The 25632-nt window shown below is 41.4% G+C and overlaps 1 protein-coding gene across 6 annotated transcripts in view; it reads right to left on the bottom strand.

The window, feature by feature from the left end:
• LOC122543507 (ciliary neurotrophic factor receptor subunit alpha-like) overlaps positions 1 to 25632 on the bottom strand; it is a 386379-nt gene that overhangs the window by 80354 nt on the left and 280393 nt on the right. For all 6 annotated transcript variants that reach the window (XM_043682503.2, XM_087990229.1, XM_087990232.1 and 3 more), the window contains 2 exons: positions 21846 to 21963; positions 8205 to 8371 (listed from right to left, as the gene is read on the bottom strand). In XM_043682503.2, coding sequence (XP_043538438.1) covers positions 8205 to 8371; positions 21846 to 21963 — 285 coding nt within the window. The remainder of the gene's footprint in view (positions 1 to 8204; positions 8372 to 21845; positions 21964 to 25632) is intronic.

The raw sequence follows: 25632 nt of genomic DNA, 5'->3' as shown, positions 1-25632 counted from the left end.
GGTTCTGGATTCTCACATTATTACTTTTTAAAAGACTCCATTTTCCAAATGTAGTCTTATCTGCAAGTAGCTGTTCTCAGTTTATGTTTGCCAGATACTGTCTAATGACACTAAAAATCAGCCTTCCTCCAGTTTAGAAACTTAACTTCCACACTACCCTCATCCATTTCTGAAATGACTTTGAAACTTACAGCTATGGTCACTATCCACAAAATGTTTGCCCTCTGAAACTTCAACAGCTTCATTCCCTAGGATTAGGTCTAGTATTGCCCCATCTCTATAAGACGATCAATGCATTGGCTCAAACAGCTTGACTAAATACACTTTAGAATCATGGAGTCATAGAGTTGTACAGCACAGAAACAACCTCTTCGACAAAAAAATAGAAATTGCTGGAAAAGCTCAGCAAGTCTGCCAGCACCTGTGGAGAGAAATCAGAGTTAATGTTTCAGGTTGAGTGGCATTTCCTCAGAACAGACCCTTTGTCCAACTTGTCCATGCCAAACAGTATCCTAAATTAATCTATTCCCATTTAGCATTTGGCCTATTTCCCTCCAAACTCTTCCTATTCATGTACCCATCCAGATGCCTTTTAAATGTTGTAATGGTACCAGCCTCCACCGCATCTTCTGGCAGCTCATTTCATACACACACCACCCTCTGTGTGAAAAGCTGCCCTTAGGTTCCTTTTAAATCTTTCCCCTCTCACCTTAAACTTATACCCTCTAGTTCTGGACTCTCCTATCCTGGAAAAAGACCTTGGCTATTCACCCTATCCATGCCCCTCATGATTTTATAAACCTCGATAAGGTCACCCCTCACCTCCCGATGTTCCAGCCAATTCAGCCTCTCTCTAAGGCTCAAGCCTTCCAACCCCAGCAACATGCTTGTAAATCTTTTCTGATCCCTTTCAAGTTTAACAACATCTTTCCTATAGCAGGGAGACCAGAAGTGAATGCAGTATTCCAGAAGTGGCCTAACCAATGCCCTGTACAGCCATAACATGACATCCCATAACATAACGTACTTAATGCACTGACCAATAAAGGCAAGCTTACCAAATTCCTTCTTCGCTAACCTGTCTACCTGCGATTCTAAATTCAGAGAACTATGAACCTGCACTTCAAGGTCTCTTTGTCCAGCATCACTCCCCAGGACCTTAAAGTCCTACCCTGATTTACCTTACCAAAATGCAACATCTCACATTTATCTAAATTAAACTCCATCTGCCACTCCTAAACATTTCACCCCATCTAATCCTTTCACATGAAGGTGATCCTAGTTAATATTAGCGAAGTTGAAGTCCCCAACAACTATAACCCTGTTTCTCTCACAGCTTTCTGTGATTTGCCTACATAGTTAATCCTTTCTCTCCCTCACAAACTTGAGAGGCATGTAGTATAATCCCAGCAGTATAATCACCCTTTATTTCTAAGCTCTGCATCTAGGTCAGAAGGTACACGGCACCAGGTTACAGTCCCCAAGTTTATTTGAAATCACAAGCTTTTGGAGCACTGCTCCTTTGTCAGGTGAAGTGACCTGATGAAGGAGCAGCACCCGAAAGCTTGTAATTTCAAATAAACCGTTAGACTATAAGCTGGTGTTGTGTGACTTCTGACCTTGTCAACCCTAGAACTTTATTCAAATTTGATTGAAGTTCAAGATGTTAAGGCAAGCAGTTAAGGTACAGAGAAAGAGAGAGACAGAGAGAACTATTTCTGCTTGTTTGGGAGTCTAGGACAAGCTAGTGAGCATAGACCAAAAATTAAGAGTCAAATTTTTTAGAAGTAAAATTAGAAAGTAGTATTATACACAGAGGATGGTAGCAAGTCTTCCACAAGTGGTGATTGATGTTCATTAGGTTTGAATTTCAAATCTGAGATTGATATTCCTTTTAATTCAAATATGAGGCAATGATAGTTAGGTCCAAGACCAGCTTTGTTGGATTACTCAGACATTATAGGAAGGCTTACAAAGAAGGATAGAGTGAAGTTAGAGCTAAGATATATTATTGGAAGAAAGGAATAGTTAGTGTCAGCTAAGTTTATGATTGGGGGCCATGCAACGTCACTGCAATATTACACTATGTTCCTTCCCTTGCCTTAGTTTGTCTAAGTTCCATTCAGGTCTGCCCTTCATACTGGGGAGAGTGAAGACACTATTACTTCAACAGTCTAACTTGGATTTGAGTCAGATCTCATTGAATAAAGGATATTATATTCGTTCATGTATCTAAGCCTATCAATTGAGCTGACTTCTAGGTGAGGATCTTATCAATGACAGAAGTTTCAACTCAAAGTTGGGGGTTTCTCTGAAATTCTTCTCTACCCACTTACATAACCCTAATTAATATACAAGTACATCTGACTGAACGATGCCATGCATTAATTATGGAGAAGACTACCAATTATTGGGATGCCTATATCCGGTACTGGTAAGATGCCAGTGATATTCAGCTAATACTACTTTAACTTTGAGTGGAGTATAAATATGGTCATGAGACTGATTAGGTTGAATGTACAGATAACATGCCATATATTCTAACTATTTCCATGTGATACAAAATCTTCATATTTGTCTAGTACTCTTTTTGAATTAACAGCAGACTTTAAATGTTTCTTCAATCCGTTAGTCTATTGCTGAAATATTGTTCAAAGTTTAAGAAATATTCTGAGGATGTCATATTTCATTATATTATTTTTATTAAATGTATGTACAGGACCCTTGTGCCAAGTGATGTTTGGAAGTGCATGATGTCAAAAATTGAAGTTAAGACAAGGGTTATGGATGAGATATAGTACGCGGTGTGTAGGATCGTCCATTAGGATCCACAGCGGTAACATGAAACATTGTCAGTATTGTATTTAGAATTTCAATATCTTGAATGCTGTAGACTTGTAAAAGCACCATGAACTTTGCTAATGCTGTTGAGCTCTTGGGGCTATTAATGCCTTCTTTCAAAAGTAGACACAGTCAGATCATGATCTCTTTCAAGTAATTGACAGCGCATCTTTAAAGATTTTGAGACTTAATTTATTGGATTAAAAAAGGTTTGTGAAAATCTAAGGGAATGGTAGCACAGTGGTTACGTTATAAGATTAGTAATTCAGACCACAGCAAATGTGGTTGACTCTTTACTGCCCTCTGAAATGGCCAAATAATCCACTTAATTGAATCTAGCCACTAAAAAAAATCTGATAAAAGAATGAAACTGGACAGACCATGTGCTATTGACAAAGACAATAAAAATGACAACAGCACTCACAGCTCTGTTGCCCATTAGAAGTCCTCTTTGCTAAATTCTGGGGTTCATGCCACAAATGAGACATATTCAAGAAACAGGAGAAAGTGAGGACTGCAGATGCTGGAGATCAGAGCTGAAAGTGTGTTGCTGGAAAAGCGCAGCAGGTCAGGCAGCATCCAAGGAGCAGGAGAATCGATGCTTTGGGCATGAGTCCTTCTTCAGGAATTCCTGAAGATGCTGCCTGACCTGCTGCGCTTTTCCAGCAACACATCATCAGCCATATTCAAGAAACAGCCTGATATTGTTGTTAACATACATATTCTATGGGAATGACTATATCCTCAACATGACCATCATCATCCCACCATCAATAGGATACGCCACCAGAGATGGCAACACAGAAGTCTACAGTTAGGAGGGAGTTGCTTGGGGAGTCTTCAGCATTAATCTTGGACTCTACAAAATCTCATGACATCAAGTCAAACATAATGTCCACAATGAGTAAAACCTGGACAATATTCACAGACACTGCAGTAAATGCCAAAATCCAAGTAAAATTTGTTGGGATATGGTTGTCATTCGATGTTCTTGAAGTCTGATCAATAATGGGAAAAATGAGGTGGATAGGTGAGCATGGGTTACAATCAGAAAGCAAAACAAAGATATGAATGTATTGACACTTACTACAAGAACTTAATCGGAAATAAAGTATTTTGCCAGCTGAATACAAATCACTCAGATAACAAGGTTTAGACCTTCTAAATTGAATTGCTGGATGAAATCCATAAGAAATATAATCTGTTAAATGCCTATGAAGTCTGGTCAGACAAATTTAAAACAAAGTGGTCCTTCCTGGGATGAGCATAGCATGGATTCCAACAGATGGAAAAGCAGCTTGAATTGCTTTTTTGAAGTATTTTTTGCTACATATTCATGAGGGTGTAGATCAAACAACATAAAATTGCAAGATGATACTTTTCATAGAGAAATGTTTCTGAACCATCCAAAAAGGCAGTGGAATTGGACGAATTATGGTAACTAACAAAGGCCTCATGGCCTGATTGATATTTCCAATGTAGTTTACTTTGGTGAGATCTCTTATTGAAAACATACTGCAATATTCTAATCCCACAATGTCTCACTGGGAAAATAAAGTCAACTTTTGCAGCATCTTCATGAATGAGTGGCGATGTTTTCTTATGGGATGGAAGTATGGAATTTTTGTCATTTAAAATGTGTTATTAATAAGAGTACAGCAGATTTTTTAATTGGGAGTCAGGCTTGTGGGAATTATAAATTAAGTGTTCTTGATATGTTAGAGACACTTTTTGCTCCAACTGCCAGACAAAAAAGTACATTTCTAATAGCATGGCAAGGGAACAAGTGAAAACATGACCTTCGAGGGAAAAGATTACACAATAAACTGGATAGAAATTATTGGTTCATAATATTCCTACTGAGTTTAAAAGATCAACAGAGGAAAATCTATGGGCTGGATTGTCCCTCAATAGACACGGAGCTCTGGAATATTTCAGTGTCCATACGAAGTAAAGAGTCACTTTCTGACCTCCACCCCAACCACTCTTCCCCACACCCACACACAAACACCTTAATTGGCCCAGAGTCAAGTTTGTCATTTTGAGTTCTTGAAAATCGAGGCCCAATCTGAAGGTTTCCAACTTTTAGCAGGTAGCAGATTGTAATGAGATGCAAGTAAGAGACAGGATGCTTCAGGATGGAGGTGCACTCTCTTCAATGAGTTCAGGTTGTAGAGTGAAGGAACCTTTCTGCAGGGTGACGGAGACTGCTCCTGTACTCAGGCAGACAGGGGTAACATTGAGTGATTGCCGGGAGGCCTACCCCAAACTCTTAAACTGACGCCCCTCACCAGGTCAATTTCTCAGTTCAAATTCACATAGATCAATGCATCTGAACAAATAATTCCACCTCGTTAGTCCAAATATTCAGTCAATCTGTAAGGAACCTGGCATACTAAACATGAAGTGTGAATGCTCAAAGACAGATGCCCAATTAGCATTCAATTATGTTGATCAACATGTTGCTGTAATATGATATTGACAGCAAAGATGTGAGATTTATCTAAAGTTTATTTTTGGGGAAAAGAAAAAAACATTAAGTTAAAAGAGGGACAAACTGACATAAAGCTGGGGCGGCACAATAACTCACGGCACCAGGGACCTCGGTTCGAGTCCAGCCTTGGACAATATATTTCCAAGTCTAGATTAGAGTGGTGCTGGAAAAGCATAGCAGGTCAGGCAGCTCCTTGGATGCTGCCTGACCTGCTGTGCTTTTCCAGCACCACTCCAATCTAGACTCTGATTTCCACCATCTGCAATCCTCACTTTTGCCCAATATATTTCCAAGTCATGATGAATGTTTTGGAGGGGAACCTGAAGCTGGTGGTATCTCCATATATCTGTTGCCCTTGTCCTCCGAGACAGAAGTGGTCATGGGTTAGGAAGGTGCTGTCTAAGGATCTTTGGTAAATTTCTGCAATGCAACTTTGATTTGATTTGATTTATTGTCACGTGTATCTAAGTATAGTGAAACGTTTTGTTTGTGAGCAGTACAGGCAGATCACAGTAAGCAGGGACATACAGATCATAGGGTGAAAAAAAAAACTTGGACAGAATAATGCGTACAGGTTACACCGCACAGGACATTTGCCCCCGATACCCATTGATTCCAGTTTTGCCAGGGCTCCTAATGCCACACTTGGTCAAATGTGGCCTCAATGTCAAGGGCTGTCACTCTTTCCTCATCTTTGGAATTTATTTCTTTTGTCCATGCTTGGACCAAGACTGGAATGAGGTCAGGAGCTGAGTGGCTTTGGTGGAACCCAGACTGGGCACCAGTGAGTAAGTTATTGCTGAGCAGGCTCTGCTTGATAGTACTTGATGACACCTTCCATCACTTTACTGATGATTGAGAGTAGACTGATGGAATGGTAATTGGCCGGGTGGGATTTGGTCTGCTTTTGTGTTCAGGACATACCTGGACAATTTTCCACATTGTCGGTTAGATGTCAGCGTTGTACTTGTAATGGAACAGCTTGGCTAGAGGAGCGGTATGTTCAGCAGCACAAGTCTTCAGCACTGTTTATGGAATGTTTGACCAAGACTGCTGTATCTCCTTCCTTTTTACTCACCCGATTTCGACTAAAAGCTTTATAACCTGGCATGTTAAGTATCCAGTCTTCTTCTGGCTTTAGCCACATTTCTGTCCAGTTCTCCAGTTTTGTTTTTGATATACTGTAATTTACATACATACATACAATTCAACCCTGCATTTATCTCTTTCTTGCCTATTGGAGAGGTACTTGAAATTTAATATAAAAATGAAATCTTAAAAAAAACAACGTCCAGGACAAAAAAAGTCAACATTTTAATTATTGATCAAAGCTGAAAAGCTGCAGAAATTTTGTCCAGAGGCAATGTTTAACTTTTAAATGTGTTCTTTCTATCTGCCTTGTTCTTAAGATTCTATACCTAGGTACTTGTACCCAAGATGGTGCCGCCTTATTTGATGACATTATACACTTTTCACTGTACTCCTGTAGTTTTGTACTTGATTATGTGTGACAATAAAATCAAAATGCGTGTCACAGAGAAGCTGCAAACAAGCTTCAGTGGATATGTGAAGATAATGCACAATGTTGACAGTGTGGCATACAAATCCAGCAGACCTCCCAGTAGGAGTAGCTGCAAAAGACAGCAGCAATGTCTTTAATTCATCAAGGATTGACTAAGGTCAATCTTAATCAATGAACATCTCTTAATTCTGCTTATGCACAATGTACCAATTAAACATACAGTCTGCTTAACTGAGTGAAACACAGAGATCTACAAAGTTAAAAACCATTCTAAGAGGCCAAGTCACCGAATTCTAATAGAAATGTGCCACTAATATTGCACCTTTTCAGATACTCTCTTAAATTTTCCCATATGCTTATGCTTTTCTAGGTACAGCAACATAAGCGCATTCATATCCTTTCAGATATAGGGGGTAGGGATTACGAAATAATGCACAGAAGCCAAAGAGTGGAGGGAGTGTCCTCTCTCGCACTGAGTTATGGACAGTGGGGTGCAAGCGCCAGCATTTGCAGTAAGTGCTCTCTTAAGTCTTTTAATTCACATTTACTTACCTGTTTCTTGGCGTATCGAGGTTAAATTAAGAACTCACAACAATATAAAGAGCTATGTGATCCGCCTGTATTGCTCACAAGACAAAGCTTTTCACTATGCCTGGGTACACGTGGCAATAAATTCAATTCATTCATTCATCAGCTCCTATAATAGCAGCATTCCTCCCTAATGGTACTCTTGTGCTGTTTTTTTAAACTCACTTATGGGATGAGGGCATGGCTTCTAGGCCAGCATTTGTTGCCCATCTCCAACCGCCCCTAAGAGTCAACCACATTGCTGTAGGTCTGGAGTCACAAATAGGCCAAACCAGGTAAGCACAGCAGTTTCCTCCCCTAAAGGACATTAGTGAACCAGATGGGCTTTTCTGACAATTGGCAATGGATTCACAGTCATCCTTAGATGATTAATTCTAGACTTTTTTTTCCCAATTAAATTCAAACTCAACCATCTGCCGTGGCGAGATTCATGCCCAGCTCCCCCAAACATTACCTGGGTCTCTGGATTAATTACTAATCAGCCATTGCCTCCCCTTTTGTTTAGTTTAAATTGTGAAGAACAGCTGATGTGTGTCAGCTCCTCTTCTTTACATGGTATCATGATCCTGATGACAGATTCAAACTACATTTTCATGGGTGGTTGATACTACAATCAGAAATGAGTCAGTTTTATTGTTATAAACACAGCTCGCACATGGATGTTATTTCATGTGATCCGTAACAAACTAGCACCATTGTAAAATTGCCTTAACATTCACATTAAAGCCTCACTTAGCATTTTCAGTTGTCAAAAATCACCTATAGTATTTTCATTGAATGAGATGGATGAAGAGTTGGATCCCAGTGCATTCTTTGCAGTCACGGTCACAGTGTATTTGCTTGTAGAAAACATTTCCAGAAATCTGATGTTGCACCTATTTTTATGGTTGGGATCCATAGTCGTCTCAATTTCCTTCTCCCCATGTCTGCAAAAGAAATTATCATGCTGTCAGAAAATAAACATACTATGTAAGCCATTATCATTTTCCTATGGAAGAAATTTCAAATAATTTCTCTTTATTGGGGGCTGAAATCTAGCTGTGCAGTTGTCATGATGCATTATAACATGCTTGTTAACATAGTACAGCTTACGCATCACAAACAAAATCTATTCTACAAATATTTGAAGAGGTATGGGCGGCACGGTGGCACAGTGGTTAGCAATGCTGCCTCACAGCGCCTGAGACCCGGGTTCAATTCCCACCTCAGGCAACTGACTGTGTGGAGTTTGCACGTTCTCCCCGTGTCTGCGTGGGTTTCCTCCGGGTGCTCCGGTTTCCTCCCACAGTCCAAAGATGTGCAGGTCAGGTGAATTGGCTATGCTAAATTGCCCGTAGTGTTAGGTAAGGGGTAAATGTAGGGGGGGGGGGGTTGCGCTTCGGCGGGTCGGTGTGGACTTGTTAGGCCGAAGGGCCTGTTTCCACGCTGTAATGTAATGTAATCTAATCTGTAATCTAATCTAATCTAGGTAATGGAAATGCAAACCTTTGTAAGTACACTACTGAGTGTTGTACTAAAGCTAATGGTTTAATAATGTCCTAGATCCAAGCAGAGAAAACTGGAACAGTTGAAGTGGTATATCGGACAAACTAACATAGATTATGCACTCAAATCCAGGCGGTGCATCTTTCGACCAATTAGCAGTGCTGCCTCTGGAATTGGTGATTCACCCTGAACAAACTGATGCCCTCTAGTCCTTGATTCCCCAGCCTTGGGAAAAAGACTGAGTGCATTCACCCTATCCATGCCTCTCATGATCTTATACATTTCCATAATATCCCCCTTCAGTCTCCCATGCTCTAAAGAAATATGTCCTAGCTTATCCGAACTCACCCTATACCTCAGACTGTTGAATCCTGGTTACATCCTTGTAAATTTCTTCTGCATTCTTTCCAGTTTAATAACGTCCTTCTTATAACAACGTGACCAAAACTAAACACAATACTCCAAGTGCAGCCTCACCAACGTCCTGTATAACTGCAACATAACTTCCCAACTTCTATACTGCATGCCCTGAATGATGAAGGTCAGTGTGCCAAAAGCTTGATTCACAGCTCTGTCTACCTGTGACTCCACCTGTGAGCCTGAACTCCAAGGTCCCTCTGTTCCACTCCACTCCTTAAGGCTCGACCATTCACCACGAAACTCCTACCTTGATTTGACTTTCCAAACTACAAGACCTCACACTTATCTATATTAAACTCCATTTGCCATTTCTTGGTCCACCTCCTCTGACCAAGGTCCTGCTGCAATTTCTGAGAACCTTCCTGACTGTCCACGATACCTCCTATTTTAGTGTCATCTGCAAACTTACTAATCATGTCTTGGACATGCTCATTCAAATCATTGATATAGATACCAAACAGCAATGGGACCAGCACTGACCCCTGAGGCACTCCACTAGTCACAGGCCTCCAGTACAACAAGTATTCTTCCACTATTACCCTCTGTTTCCTACCATCAAGCCAATTGTGCATCCAATTTGCCAACTCCCCCTGGAATCCATGCAATGTAACTTTCCAGAGCAGCCTTCCATGTGGAACCTTATCAAAGGCCTTACTGAAATCCATATGGACGATGTCTACCAGATTGCCCTCGTCAACATTCCTGGTCACTTCCTCAAAGAACTTTAACAAATTTGATAGGCATGATCTCCCACGCACAAAGCTATGCTGACTATGCCTAATCAAACCCTGTCTTTCTAAATGCATATATACCTTATCTCTCAGAATCATCTCAAGTAACTTACCTACCACAGATGTTAGGCTTACTGGCCCATAGGTCCCAAGGTTTTTTTTGCAGCCCTTCTTGAATAAGGGCACAACATTTGCTACCCTCCAGTCCTCCAGGATTTCACCCGTAGCTAACAATGATGCAAAGGTTTCAGCCAGGGCCCCTGTAATTTCTTCTCTAGCCTCTAGCGGTGTTCTTGGATATATCTAGTCAGTGCCAGGAGATTTATCCACCTTCATACATTCTAATACATCCAACACCTCCTCTACTGTGATATGGATGGTCCCCAAGATATCACTACCAACTTCTCCAAGTTCCCAAGTCTTCATATCTTCACAATAAACACAGAGGAGAAATATTCATTGAGCACCTCACCCATCTCCTGCAGTTCTACACATACATGTCCACTTTGGTCCTTGAGGAATCCTATTTTCTCTTTAGTTATTCGTTTTCCTTTAATATACTGAAAGAACCTCTTTGGATTCATCCTCATCTTCTCAGCCAAGGCTATCTCATGCACCCTTTTCGCCCTCCTGATTTCCTTCTTCAGTGAACTCCTGTAATCCCTATATAGCTCCAGGGATTCCTTTGATCCCAGCTGCCTATACCTGAGCCATGTCACCTTTTTTCTGGTCAAAGCCTCAATATCTCTTGTCATTCAGGGTTCTCTATTCCTGCCAACCTTGCCGTTCACCCTCACAGGAACAAACAGACCTTGAACTCTAGCTATCTTAAAGGTCCCTTTGCCTGCAAACAAACTTCTCCGATCAACCCCTGCAAGCTCCTGTCTAATTCCATCAAAATTTGCAATGACCCATTCCCAGAACCTGCACCATTGCCAGCTGAGCCATCTTCCATTTCATTGGGAGATCTAAGATGGACCGTGTCCACAAGATACCATGCATAAAACTCTCGATAAGAGGAGGAAGAATATACCCAATGCCGCCCTCATCCTGATGTTCATCTTTGTCTGTATGTGCATAGCCTCTCGGTACACAAACACCAAGTGTCACTATGCTTTGAGGTTCTACCTATCCCTGCTGTTGCAAAGGATGTGTCTGACCGCGCTCCAAGTATCTGGATCAATCCATCACCTGTCTTTTGTGGAGAAATTTGCTAAGAAATACATCTTTGACCACCAGTCCATCAGGGAGTAGTTAAAATATAGTGCCCTTGAGACCCGATAGGGAAAGGAGAGGGTGGATCCTGTCAGATTGTTCCTCGAGTAGACTGTCAAAGTCAGTTGGCAGAATTTTCCAACAAGCACCAAGACAACGCTTGGCTGGTCATGAGAAAGGTACTGCCTGTGAGATCTTTCACGTACACCCCATCCGTCTCTGCCACTGCATGCTGCCCTCAAAGTGGCTGTGGAGAGGGTAGTGACTGGAATGCGTCTTTACAAAAAGGAAATCTGGGAGAAATGCAATAGTTTTTATCGAGGTTCATTCTGAGCAACACTGTGATGCAGGATTCTGTCCCTACTGTCTGTTCAATAGGACACACACCGAGACAAATATCGACTGTGCCTGAGAACCATTAACTTGGTGAAATTTGCTGTTTGGTCTTCCTGAAACTTGTTGGTCTTCCATAGCAACGAAAGAAGGGCTTATGCCCGAAACGTTGATTCTCCTGTTCCTTGGATGCTGCCTGACCTGCTGCACTTTTCCAGCAGCACATTTTCAGCTCTGATCTCCAGCATCTGCAGTCCTCACTTTCTCCTTCCATAGCAACGAGTTTACCTCGAATGAGTATTGCAGACTGGCATATTTCAAGGTCAAGCGCAGCAGGTCAGGCAGCATCTAGGGAACAGGAGAATCGACGTTTCGGGCATTAGCCCTTCTTCAGGAATGAGGAAAGTTTGTCCAGCAGGCTAAGATAAAAGATAGGGAGGAGGGACTTGGGGGAGGGGCGTCGGAAATGTGATAGGTGGAAAAAGGTCAAGGTGAGGGTGATAGGACAGATTGGGGTGGGGGCGGAGAGGTCGGGAAGAAGATTGCAGGTTAGGGAGGCGGTGCTGAATTTGATGGATTTGACTGAGACAGGCTGGGGGGAGGGGAAATGAGGAAACTGGTGAAATCCGAGTTCATCCCTTGTGGTTGGAGGGTTCCTAGCCGGAAGATGAGGCGTTCTTCCTCCAACCGTCGTTTCGCTGTGGTCTGACGATGGAGGAGTCCAAAGACCTGCATATCCTTGGTGGAGTGGGAGGGGGAATTGAAATGTTGAGCTACAGGGTGGTTGGGTTGGTTGGTCCGGGTGTCCCAGAGGTGTTCTCTGAAACCTCTCAACATTTCAATTCCCCCTCCCACTCCACCAAGGATATGCAGGTCTTTGGACTCCTCCATCGTCAGACCACAGCGAAACGACGGTTGGAGGAAGAACGCCTCATCTTCCGGCTAGGAACCCTCCAACCACAAGGGATGAACTCGGATTTCACCAGTTTCCTCATTTCCCCTCCCCCCAGCCTGTCTCAGTCAAATCCATCAAATTCAGCACCGCCTCCCTAACCTGCAATCTTCTTCCCGACCTCTCCGCCCCCACCCCAATCTGTCCTATCACCCTCACCTTGACCTTTTTCCACCTATCACATTTCCGACGCCCCTCCCCCAAGTCCCTCCTCCCTATCCTTTATCTTAGCCTGCTGGACAAACTTTCCTCATTCCTGAAGAAGGGCTAATGCCCGAAACGTCGATTCTCCTGTTCCCTAGATGCTGCCTGACCTGCTGCGCTTCTCCAGCAACACATTTCCATCTCTGATCTCCAGCATCTGCAGAGCTCATTTTCTCTTCAATTATTTCAAGGTCAAGGACTATGTGCTGAGGGACGCACTAAAGCCTGGAGCAGACCGCGCCAAGGCACAGTGGGGAAAGACCACTGTCTGAAGTCTTTCTGCCAAAGAACAATGGGGGTCCATTCAATTATCAGAACCTCCCAGTACCTCAAATACATGTAAATATAGTCTTGTATAATTAACAAATGCCTTGAGTTTCTTTGTTCTATGTACGTAAAGACTGTACAGAATTGAAGCTGCAATTAATAGGTTAAACTAAGGTCAAATTATTCTTAATTCTTCTCCCAAAGGACATCACAGAATGTATAATATTATATCCTGGAAATGCAATGTGGAAACAAAGATGTTTTTATCAACTCATCAGTAAACAATACTAGACATTACACTATTCGGTGATAGCTTGGTTAGAAGGGAGGACTTGAAGATCTTCCAGCTAATACCTAAATATAATAAGAATTGTATCTGAGGTGATATGCAAATCAAAAAGATTTACACCAAAAAATTGTAACTGGTTGCAGTAAAAGAAGGCTGTTGCCTGCATCAATTAGTTGCTCAGCATCTTGGAGGACAATAGCACGAGTGACTGTATATCTCTTTGGGAAAGCCATGGCACAAGGGCCTGGAATAACATAATAGGTATTATGAGAACAAAGTGTATTGTATTGGACATCGACATCTAGAACATTACAGCGGTTGGTACCTTGCAAGCTGCCCTGCTGAAATTGCTCTAAGGGATAAAGTTAGTTGTCTATTATAAAGCTTGACTTTGAACATTACGTGGAAGCACAGCTGTTATGTAAAAGTATAAACATGTGCTTACATTTCCAAAATGCTCTTAATGCTATTCAATCACATTTTGACAGGGTATATGTACATGAGTGTTCAAGAGGCTACTGAGTTGTACCAAGTATCATAGCTCTTGTCCACACACCATCTATCTAGTGAGGGCTCAAATCAGTTATTTAAAGACCAAACAGTATCCATCTAATCTGTAGGAATGGATAAAGGGAAAAAGTGAGACACAATTGTGAAGTGGTGATTTTGCCAGTTGTGGGACTTCTGCTCGGAGGCAGGTTGGCTCGGCATATGGAATCACATGCCTACTCGCAACTTAAATGTCCATAGTCAAATGGTTGCCCAATTATGTGGCAAGGTGGGTAGGACGTTGCAGGCACTCTGTTACCTCACAGAGTCAAAAGTCTAGGTGCCATACTTGAATGCCCTAAATCTCCATCTATCTCCTCTGTTATGTTTGAATTGCCTTTTGTAGAGATTGACTTCCTCTTTATTATCCTGCTAGCTCCCTCCATCCTCTCCAACCTTTCTTACGATCGCCATGACCCAATCTTCCTCCCTCAGATGGCTGTGACCCACCTCCCTGGACAGCTGCTACCTGAGCACAATACAATGGCTCAATCTGCTCATCTCTCATCCAGCAAAGCCTTCCGACAAGATCTCCAGATCGAAGATGCTTGAACAAACAAACAATGCACCAAGAGAAGGCTAATTGCTGTCACAAGGAACTGGCTTGTTCACAGAACCCGAATAAATAAGCCTTCACTTTGGAGCAGGAATTCTTTCCACTCATCTCCAGATATCACCACAAATTAGTGTCCAAAAAAACTGCATGATCCCAGCGAGGGATGCTTAACACTATGATCAGTGTATCATCATTTGTAGATAAGCTCCCTGTCTTGCTGTACTGAGGAGTACAAGAATAAAGGGAAAGGCTGTACATTGCATATAAGGTCAGTAGAAATGGTCCATTTTTTTGTACATATATCAGTAATTTGGTTTGGAAGTTCTTGCACATGAGCAAAGGTTTCCTAGGTGTCAGACATGTATTTAGTGAGAAAATAATAATTAAACATTTCTAATGCAGTATGTAACTATTTTTAAGTTTTCTTATCCATATCTGATTTATATCATTGATACAGTTTTCTTTCATTAACACCAGACTCTTTCAGCTCTCAAAAACCTGAGTAGCAAAAGAAAGCTAAGATCTGTGTTCTCTTTTTAATGCAGTACGGACATTAGTATTGCTAAAGAATGACCTTGATACAGTAATTTGCATTGAAATGCATTTAGGGTCTTGGCACCAGAATGGCTTCAAATGGAAATTAACATTTTATATGTATAATTCAAACTCAGGAACCCACAGACTAATGATCATCTAGCAGACAGCACACTCGGTGTCTCTTCAGACAATGGTTGTTCTACATATGGGGATAGTGGGCTGCATTACTTTCCATTAGCATAGGAGCTGACAGCATCATTAAGCAGACTCACATTTGAGAAATACTAATGAAGCAAAGCCAGTGAGTGCTCACCAGGCAGGAAGGTGACTAGTACTGTGGCAAACAAACCGCAAAAATATTAACCTTTAAAGTTCCAAATACTTTACCATACACTTTCTATCACACAAGCATAAAATAATTCACATCAAACTTTACCAACAGAAACCATTCCTTAGAATCTAAGTGATCTATAACCCAAATTGTACTTTAAAGTCCATTTTTATGAAGCTCTGTTGACAGGGTAATGTCTTTGCAGAATATAGAAGCAATCAGAATACTTGGTTTATTTGATAGGTGACATACACTAAGGAGAACGCCTCACTGAGTTTCGATTCGGAGATGCCGGTGTTGGACTGGGGTGTACAAAGTTAAAAATCACACAACGCCAGGTTATAGTCCAACAGGTTTAATTGGAAGCACACTAGCTTTTGGAGAGACGCTCCTTCATCACCTGATGAAGGAGCGTCTCTCCGAAAGCTAGTGTGCTTCCGATTAAACCTGTTGGACTATAACCTGGTGTCATGTGATTTTTCACTGAGTTTCATGTTATTGATAGAGGATTAAAGGGGCCTGGTATTCACATGTCTGTGCTGTACCAGTGTGGAAAAATAATCCATTATTTTGCCTTTTTCTCTTTAAAAGTTGCAGCACTTTGAAATCTTGTTGGATTGTGCACTTCCAGACAACACATACTACTGATCATGTTCTCCAGATGTAAGCCATTCTGGTATTCAGTCTGCTGCACCATTCAATGGGATCATGGCTGATCTGATAATCCTCAACTCCACTTTCCTGCCTTTTCCCTATCATGCTGGCTCCCTCACTGATTAAAAAAGTCTGCCTCAGCTTTGAGTATACTTAATCTCAGGGTCAGCAGCCCTCAGCAGGAAAGAATTCCACAGATTAACTGCCCTCTAAGAGAAGAAATTCTTCTTTACCTACTAGAGAAGGTGCAAAACATGACCTACTCTTGGGAAATAAGGCAAAGCAGGTGACTGAGGTGTCAGTGTGGGAGCACTTTGGGGCCAGCGACCATAATTCTTTTTGTTTTAAAATAGTGATGGAAAAGGATAGACCAGATCTAAAACTGCAATTTAGAATTGCAGTTCTAAATTGGAGGAAGGCTAATTTTGACGGTATTAGGTAAGAACTTTCAAAAGCTGATTGGGGGCAGGTGTTAGGTTAAAACAAAAAGAAGGTAGATGTAGGGAATGCTGGATGACTGAAGAAATTGAGGGTTTTGGTTGAGAACCAGAAGGGAGCATATGTCAAGTCGAATGAATCCTTAGAAGAGTATAAAGGCAGTAGGAGTATACTTATGAAGGAAATCAGGAGGGCAAAAAGGGGACATGAGATAGCTTTGGCAAATAGAGTTAAGGAGAACCCAAAGGGTTTTTACAAATACATTAAGGACAAAAGGGCAACTAGGGAGAGAACAGGGCTCCTCAAAGATCAGCAAGGCGACCTTTGTGTGCATCACAGGAGATGGGGGAGATACTAAATGAGTATTTTGCATTAGTGTTTACTGTGTAAAAGGACATGGAAGATAAAGAATGAAGGGAAATAGATGGTGACATCTTGAAAAAGGTCCATATTATAGAGGAGGAAGTGCTGGATGTCTTGAAATACATAAAAGTGGATAAATCCCCAGGATCTGATCGGGTGTACTCTAGAACTCTGTGGGAAGCTAGGGAAGTGATTGCTGGGCCTCTTGCTAAGATATTTGTATCATCGATAGTCACAGGTGAGGTGCCGGAAGACCGGAGGTTGGCTAACGTGCTGCCACTGTTTAAGAAGGGTGGTAAGGACAAGCCAGGGAACTATAGACTAGTGAGCCTGACCTCGGTGGTGGGCAAGTTGTTGGAGGGAAACCTGAGGGACTGGATGTACATGTATTTGGAAAGGCAAGGACTGATTAGGGATACTGGATCAATGGTGCTGGAAGAGCACAGCAGTTCAGGCAGCATCAAGGAGCTTCAGCAAAATCGACGTTTCGGGCAAAAGCCCTTCATCAGGAAACTGATTAGGGATAGTCAACATGGCTTTGTGTGTGGGAAATCATGTCTCACAAACTTGATTGAGTTTTCTGAAGTAACAGAGACGATTTATGAGCATAGAGCAGTAGATGTGATCTATATGGACTTCAGTAAGGCGTTTGACAAGGTTCCCCATGGGAGACTGATTAGCAAGGCTAGATCTCATGGAATACAGGGAGAACTAGCCATTTGGATACAGCCATTTGGATACTAGCCATTTGGCTCAAAGGTAGAAGACAGAGGGTGGTGTTTTTCAGACTGGAGGCCTGTGACCAGTGGAGTGCCACAAGGAGTCCCTCTACTTTTTGTCATTTACATAAATGATTTGGATGCGAGCATAACAGGTACAGATAGTAAGTTTGCAGATGACACCAAAATTGGAGGTGTAGTGGACAGCGAAGAGGGTTACCTCAGTTTATAACAGGATCTGGACCAGATCGGCCAATGGGCTGAGAAGTGGCAGATGGAGTTTAATTCAGATAAATGTGAGGTGCTGCATTTTGGGAAAGCAAATCTTAGCAGGACTTATACTTAATGGTAAGGTCCGAGGGAGTGTTGCTGAACAAAGAGACATTGGAGTGCAGGTTCATAGCTCCTTGCAAGTGGAGTCGCAGGTAGATAGGATAGTGAAGAAGGCGTTTGATATGCTTTCCTTTATTTGTCAGTATTGAATACAGGAGTTGAGAGGTCATGTTGCGGCTGTACAGGACATTGGGTAGGCCACTGTTGGAATATTGCGTGCAATTCTGGTCTCCTTCCTATTGGAAAGATGTTGTGAAACTTGAAAGGGTTCAGAAAAGATTTACAAGGATGTTGGCAGTGTTGGAGGATTTGAGCTATAGGGAGAGGCTAAACAGGCTGAGGCTGTTTTCCCTGGAGCGTCGGAGGCTGAGGAGTGACCTTATAGAAGTTTACAAAATTATGAGGGGCATAGATAGGGTAAATAGACAAAGTCTCTTCCCTGGGGTCGGGGACTCCAGAACTAGAGGGTATAGGTTTAGGATGAGAGGGGAAATATATAAAAGAGACCTAAGAGGCAATTTTTTCACACAGAGGGTGATACGTGTATGGATTGAGTTGCCAGAGGAAGTGGTGGAGGCTGGTACAATTGCAACATTTAAAAGACATTTGGATGGGTATATGAATAGGAAGGGTTTGGAGGGATATGGGCCGAGTGCTGGCAGGTGGGACTAGATTGGGTTGGGATATCTGGTCAGCATGGACGGGTTGGACCGAAGGGTCTATTTCCATGCTGCACATCTCTATGACTCTATGACACTGACTGATTAGGGATAGTCAACATGGCTTCGTGCATGGGAAATCATGTCTCACAAATTTGGTTGAGCTTTTTGAAGAACTAACAAAGAGCATTGGTGAGGACAGAACGGTGGACGTGATCTATATGGGCTTCAGTAAGGCGTTGGACAAGGTTCTCCAGGGGGGACTGATTAGCAAGGTTGAATCGCATGGAATACAGGGAGAACTAGCCATTTGGATACTGAACTGGCTCAAAGGTAGACAACAGAGGGTGGTGGTGGAGGGATGTTCTTCAGACTGGACACCTGTGGCCAGTGGAGTGCCACAAGGATTGGTGTTGGGTCCAGCACCTTTCGTAATTTATATAAAGGATTTGGATGCGAGCATAAGAGGTATTGTTAGTAAGTTTGCAGATGACACCAAAATTGGAGACTAAAAAAGAGAAAATCCTGGAAAATCTCAGCAAGTCTGGCAGCATCTGTAAGTGAGAGTCTAACTGACTCTTTGTCAAAGCTTTTGAGAGAAAAGAGCTGATGTTTCGAGTCTAACTGACCCTTTGTCAAAGCTTTTTACCAAAATTGGAGATGTAGTCGAAGAAGGTTACCTCAGATTACAACAGGATCTTGACCAGATGGGCCAATGGGCTGAGAAGTGGCAGATGGAGTTTAATTTAGATAAATATGAGGTGCTGGATTTTGGGAAAGCAAATCTTATCAGGATTTATACACTTAATGGTAAGGTCCTAGGGAGTGTTGCTGAACAAAGAGACCTTGGAGTGCAGGTTCATAGCTTCTTGAAAGTGAAGTCGCAGGTAGATAGGATAGAGAAGGAGGCATTTGGTATGCTTTCCTTTATCGGTCAGAGTACTGAGTACAGGCACTGGGAGGTCATGTTGTGGCTGTACAGGACATTGGTTAGTCCACTTTTGGAATACTGCATTCAATTTTGGTCTCCCTGCTATAGGAAGTGTTTTGTGAAACTTGAAATAGTTCAGAACAGGGTTGGAGGGTTTGAGCTACAGTGAGAAGCTAAATAGGGTGGAGTAGTCTCCTTCGAGTGTTGCAGGCTAAGGGATGACCTTGCGGAAGTTTATAAAATCATTGCGGGCATGGATAGGGTGAATATCCAAGGTCTTTTCCCCAAGGTAGTGGAATCCAAACTAGAGGGCATAGGTTTAAGGTGAGGGGGAAAGATTTGAAAGGGCCAACTTTGTCATGCAGATGGTGGTGTGTTTATGGAATGAGCTGCCAGAGGAAGTGGTGGAGGCTGGTACAATTACAACATATAAAAGGCATCTGGCTGGGTACATGAATAAAAAGAGTTTAGAAGGATATGGGACAAATGCTGACAAATGGGGCTAATACTTTTCTACAATATCAAGTTGGTATGGACGAGTGGAACAAAAGGGTCTGCTTCCATGCTGCACAACCCCAAGACTCCATGATGTGGAGTCCATGATTTCTGCATCTAACCTGTCACGACTCCAAGAATGTTGTATGTTTCAAGAAGGTTGTGTCTTATCCTCCTAAATTCCAATGAACACCAAACCCTTTCTACCTGGTATCAGCCAAGTGAACCTTCTCTGGATTGCATCCAATGCCATTATGTCTTTCTTTTGATAAGGGGCCCAAAATTGTTGACACTATTCCAGCTGTGGTCTGACTCATGCCTTGTGTGGTTTTAGCAAAATAGCCCTGCTTCTATACTCTATTCCCTTTGAAATAAAGGAAAGCATTCCATTTGCTTTCCCTAATGCCTGTTGAACTTGAATACTAGCTTCTGAAGATTTATGCAGAAGAACTCCCAAATCCCTCTGTTCTGTAGCTGTCTTTCTCCATTTAAATAATGTTCAAGTCTCCTATTTTTCCAATGAACACAACCTTACATTTTCTCAAGTTATATTCCATAATGTAAGATAATTATGAAAGAGTTGAACTAGTATCCTGGTCAATATTTATGTATTAAACCAACATCACAAACAAAAAGAGACTATCTGGCCATTAACACACTTCTGTTTGTGGAAACATGTCAGACTCATTGGCGGTCCCTCATAGACGAGGATGACTCTCTCTCACTTCCTTTTTCTGTCCATACAATTTATTCAAACGTAAAGGGGAGGTAACCCTGTGGAAAAATTAAGTTGAGCCTGAAGCCTGAAACCTGAGTATTGCTGCACTCTTGAATTTGGCTTTCACCTATTTGGAAAATTCTGGAAATATGGTAAAAATTGAAGCGGCCTCGGGATTATGCATTGTCAAAATATTGTCTGCTTTTTATATCTCACCCACATACTCATTCTTTGTACTTTTTGTACTGTGATTGCTAACTTCTGGTGGCATCATTTTTAAGCCAGATCCTTCCCTCAAGCATTCACAAATATGTACTTTCCAGATGTAATTAATGAATTGTGATACAGACCTGAAATTTTGGCTGGTGTTCTCCTTGCACAGAGGTTCAAAAGTCACTGACACTGCGTGCCCTGCTACCCCAATGGTGATTAGATTAGCCAAAACCAATAGTGTCTGTATACTTCAGTTCCACAATGGGCCATGTGCTTAAAATCTCAGCTAATTGGTCAACATAGTCGCACGTTAAATCTTGTTGGCACCAAGTTCTTCAATTGCACCCTGGAAAGTCTTTTGGGCTTTCATAAAATCCTTGTTTTGAAATAAGTATTTATTCAGACTTATCATTCAAGAGTCATCATTAAAGATTTGAGCAGTTGTGTTGATGGAATTTACCTGATACTGTCAAAAATTGATTGTGAACTTATAAGCAGAAAGCAATGTTCAGTGTAAATTGAGTTTCTACAATTTTTGCAGTAGACATTAAAAATTTGCACTAATAGCATGCTGAGCTCCCTAACCTATTTCACCTGAGATGAATTTAATCACTGTTGTCACTCATGGGATCTCTGTTTCTGAGCCTTTAAGAAGGCTGTAAGCAGCAGCTTCTGCATGCAGAGCTCGAAATTTATTTTAAACCTGTTCAACTGTATTTCTTAATTTATTGAAAAAAAAGTACTTTTGATTCAATATGACTAGTAATTTGACCTACATAGAATTCTGGAAGTGATTTTTGGTTATTTAAAAATTGATTCCTCACTGGTGCTAGACCACACACTGATTGAAATTCATACTTCTTATGGTTAATTCCATTTTCAGTGGTATTCATTAAATTGCACCAAGTTACTACCCTTAACCATATCAATAAAGATATTTTAAAACTCAAGAAAAAAATGCTAAGAAAAATTAAACCAAATAAACAGGGCGGTTAGGCCAGAACAGACCTTACAGAGATGTCGAATTCAGTTGGGATGTAAGTTGGACTTGACAGCTGCCATGTGCAGTAGAAGGTCTCTGGGTAAGCATTGGATCTGCATAGTATGGTTGGTGACACTGGAGGATCTGGTTTTGAACAAAAAAGAGAATATTCAAAATCGATGCAACTTGTAATTGACACAATTCATTAAAAACTATTTCTTCTGAAGTTCAAAATATTCATCCATTTGCCAACTCTATTTTAAAGTAAAGTTGAGGCTTACACAACATAACAGGCATACATTGTAAAAGAATGAGGGGGTGATCTTATAGAAACATATAAAATCATGAAGGGATTTGATTAGAAAGAAGGAGGAAAGTTGTTTACACTGGAAGGTGAAATTAGAACTGGGGTGCATAGCATTAATATAAGGGGGAGCAGACTTAGGACTGAGTTGAGGAGGAATTTCTTCATACAAAACGTTGTGAATCTGTGGAATTCCTTGAGAAGCAGTTCAGGCTACCTCATTGGATTTTTTTAAAGCAAAGGTAGATTTTTGAAAAGTAAAGGAATAAAGGTTTATGGCAAGCGGGCAAGTAAGTAGAGCTGAGTCCATGAAAAGATCAGCCATAATCCTATTGAATGGCAGAGCAGGCTGGAAGGGTCGGATGGCCTACTTCTATCTCTTATATTCTTACAACAAAAAACAGGGTATGAGACTAAGCACTAGAGTTATTTCAAAGAGATAGCAAGGAGACAATAGACTGCATGGCCTCTGTCTGTGCTGCAATTCCATCCCCAACAGTGCAATGAGGGGATCAACACCATATGGATTGCAATGGTTCAGACAGGTAGCTCCCCACCACCTTTGCAAGATTAAGTTGCGATGGGCAATAGATGCTAGCCTAGCCAGAGATGTCCATGTCCAACAAATATTTATAACCTCAAAATGGATTCAAAACATAAACCAAATTGGCAAGAGAAATAAGTTAAATTGTGTTCTTTTCTGCCTCATTATGCTGAGACACCAGCTACTACATCCCAGGATAAGCTCCCAGGATGGAAGGTGGGAGAGCTCAACTCTTTCTATCGAGAGGTCACTTGTAATAGTCAGAGAAGGCATTTGGCATGCTTGCCTTCATTACTCAGAACTTTAAGTAAAGGAGTTGGGATGTCATATTGAGATTGTACAGGACATTGATGAGGCCAATTACAGGAAAGGATATTATTAAACTGGGTAGGGTTCAGAAGAGATTTACAAGGATGTTGTTGGGTATGGAAGGCTTGCGTTCTTTGGATAGGCTGGGATGTATTTCACTGGAGTGCAGGAGGTTGAGGGGTGAACTTAATGTGGTTTATAAAATCATGGGGAGCACAGATAAGGTGAATGACATGTGTTCTTTACGTAGGCTGGGTGAGTTCAAAACTAGGGGACATATTTTTAAAGTGAGAGATGAAGGATTTAGAAAGGTCATTAGGGGCAACCCTTTTTTTAAAAAATAGAGAGTGGTTCATGTGTGGAATGCAAGTGATGTTTGCAGGTACAGTTGCAATGTTTAGAATGCTTTAGATAAATTCATGAATCGGAAAGGTTTGCAGTGTTATGGGCCATTCTTAGGCAGGTGGGACTAGTTTAGTTTGGGAACATGGACTGTTGGACAGAAGGGTCTGTTTCCATGCTGTATGATTCTATGACTAAGTATATAGGATACTGACAGCAATTTTCAAATTTTAAAAAGGAGTGAGTGTACATACTTGTACCAGGTGTTGACGAACCTAATTGACGTTGTAATTTCATTATAAATCCTTTTGAATCAGGCAGAGCTGGCTCAATAGGCTGAATTGCCCACTCCTGCTCCTCACTCTCATGTTATTACGCCTCATGGCAACTTATCATTTTATAGTAAATCCCTCTCACCAGAGGTGGCAGGAAGGAATAGTATTGAGAAGTTATCGATGGGGCACTAGGTATCTGCTCTGGATATTAGCAGTAGAACTCAGGGCTAAGAACAAACAGTAATGTAGTTTGATCTGTTTAGAATCTGAGCTCTGCCAAATACAGATATACCAATCAGCTGTTGTAGTGTCTACCCTAATGTCATTGGGAAAAGAAAAATCATTTCTCAGTGTGCTTAGAGCTAAGAAGGAAATGGTAATGGTTTGATAATGAACAAAATCAGACCCTTCTTCTGAAGTAACTCTGCTTTCTCTCCACAGATGCTACCAGACCTGCTGAGTTTTTTCCAGCAAATTCTTATTTTATTTCTGATTTCCAAAATGTGCACTTCTTTGTTTTTATTTTGTTTTCTGGTTTATAATGGGTAGCTCAGCCAGCATTTTTTTTAAAATTCAGTCATAGGTTGTGGGCATTGCTAGCTGGGCCAGCAATTATCGCCCATCCTAGTTGCCTTTGAGAAGGTGGTGGTGAGCTGTATTCTTGAACAGTTGAAGTTCATTTCCTATAGGTCGTTCAACAATGCCACTGGGGAGGCAATTCCAGGATTTTGACCCAGCGTTTGTCAACAAATGCTGATATATTTCCAAGTCAAGATGGTGAGTGATTTGAGGGCAGCTTTTCAGGTTCTCACGTAGCTGCTACCCTTGTCCTTCTAGATGGAAGTGGGTTTGGAAGGTGCTATCTAAGGACCTTTGGTGAATTTCTGTAGTGTATCTTGTAGATGGTACACACTGCTGCTACTGAGTGGCAGTGATGCAGGGCTTATTGTTCTTGAGTGTGGTGGCAGTCAAGCAGGCTGCTTTGTCCTGGATGGTATACACATCCAGGATGACATGGAGAGTATTCAGTCACACTCCTGACTTGTACCATATAGATGGTGGACAGGTGCTGGGGAGTCATGAGATGAGTTACCCTTTGCAGTATTCCCAGCCTCTGGTCTGCTCTTGTAGCTACTGTGTTTAAGTAGTGAATCCAGTTCTGGTCAATGGTAACTACTAGGATGTTGATCATGGGGGATTCAGTTACAATATCATCATTGAATGTCAAGGGGTAGTGATTAGATTATTTATTTTTGAAGATGGTCATTGTTTGGCATTTGTGTGGCATGAATGCTACTTGCCACATGGGGAAAACCATTGGATTGTTCCACAGAACTTTCCTCTGACAGTAATAAGTGCAGCCTAAGCAGCCTGAAAACTATTTAGCAGATTTTCATTCAAAAGAAGATATGTTATGCAAATTTATAACCTGGGAAGGGAGGAAGAGCTTCTGCAGTTTTGAGATTCTAATGAAGACTGAGTCACACCTTGAAACAGTGTGATCAATATGGATTACAACACAGGATCTTAAAAGAAGAAAATTAGTCATTACAGTATTTACTTGTTTTTTCTCTCTTCAAAAGCTTTGGCGAAATGAGGGGAAAGTTCAAAGTCATTATTTATTGAACATGTAACGGTTTGTTTTAATTTGCTACCATTCTTTGTCAAAAATAGCTTTATTCATGCAAAACATGCACCAAAAATATGAAAGCCTAACTAGAGCAGGCATTTTTAGCATGGATTTCATATTACATCCTTCAATTAAGCAAAATAAATTACCTTGAAAATTATTCTCCCAAGACTTAACAGTGCATATCTAGGAACAATTAAGTGCATGACCTGACATACCATTGCATACAGAGCATGTTCACTAAACTCACTGCCCCTCAGGGGGTTAATTCCCTTATAGAGCCTAATCCATTGAATTCCGCTGATGATAATGAATGCATGAATACACAAATTAAGGTAGCATATTTTGCAGTTCAAAGTATTCGCAGCAACTATGCAGTTCCCTGCAAGCCTCATCTCACTTCGAGCTC

Source organism: Chiloscyllium plagiosum, unplaced genomic scaffold, assembly GCF_037043375.1.
Source record: "Chiloscyllium plagiosum isolate Xiang-an unplaced genomic scaffold, Cpla_swu_hap1 HiC_scaffold_1, whole genome shotgun sequence".
NCBI classification, from domain to species: Eukaryota; Metazoa; Chordata; class Chondrichthyes; order Orectolobiformes; family Hemiscylliidae; genus Chiloscyllium; species Chiloscyllium plagiosum.
This window is presented reverse-complemented; position numbering and strand designations above follow the sequence as displayed.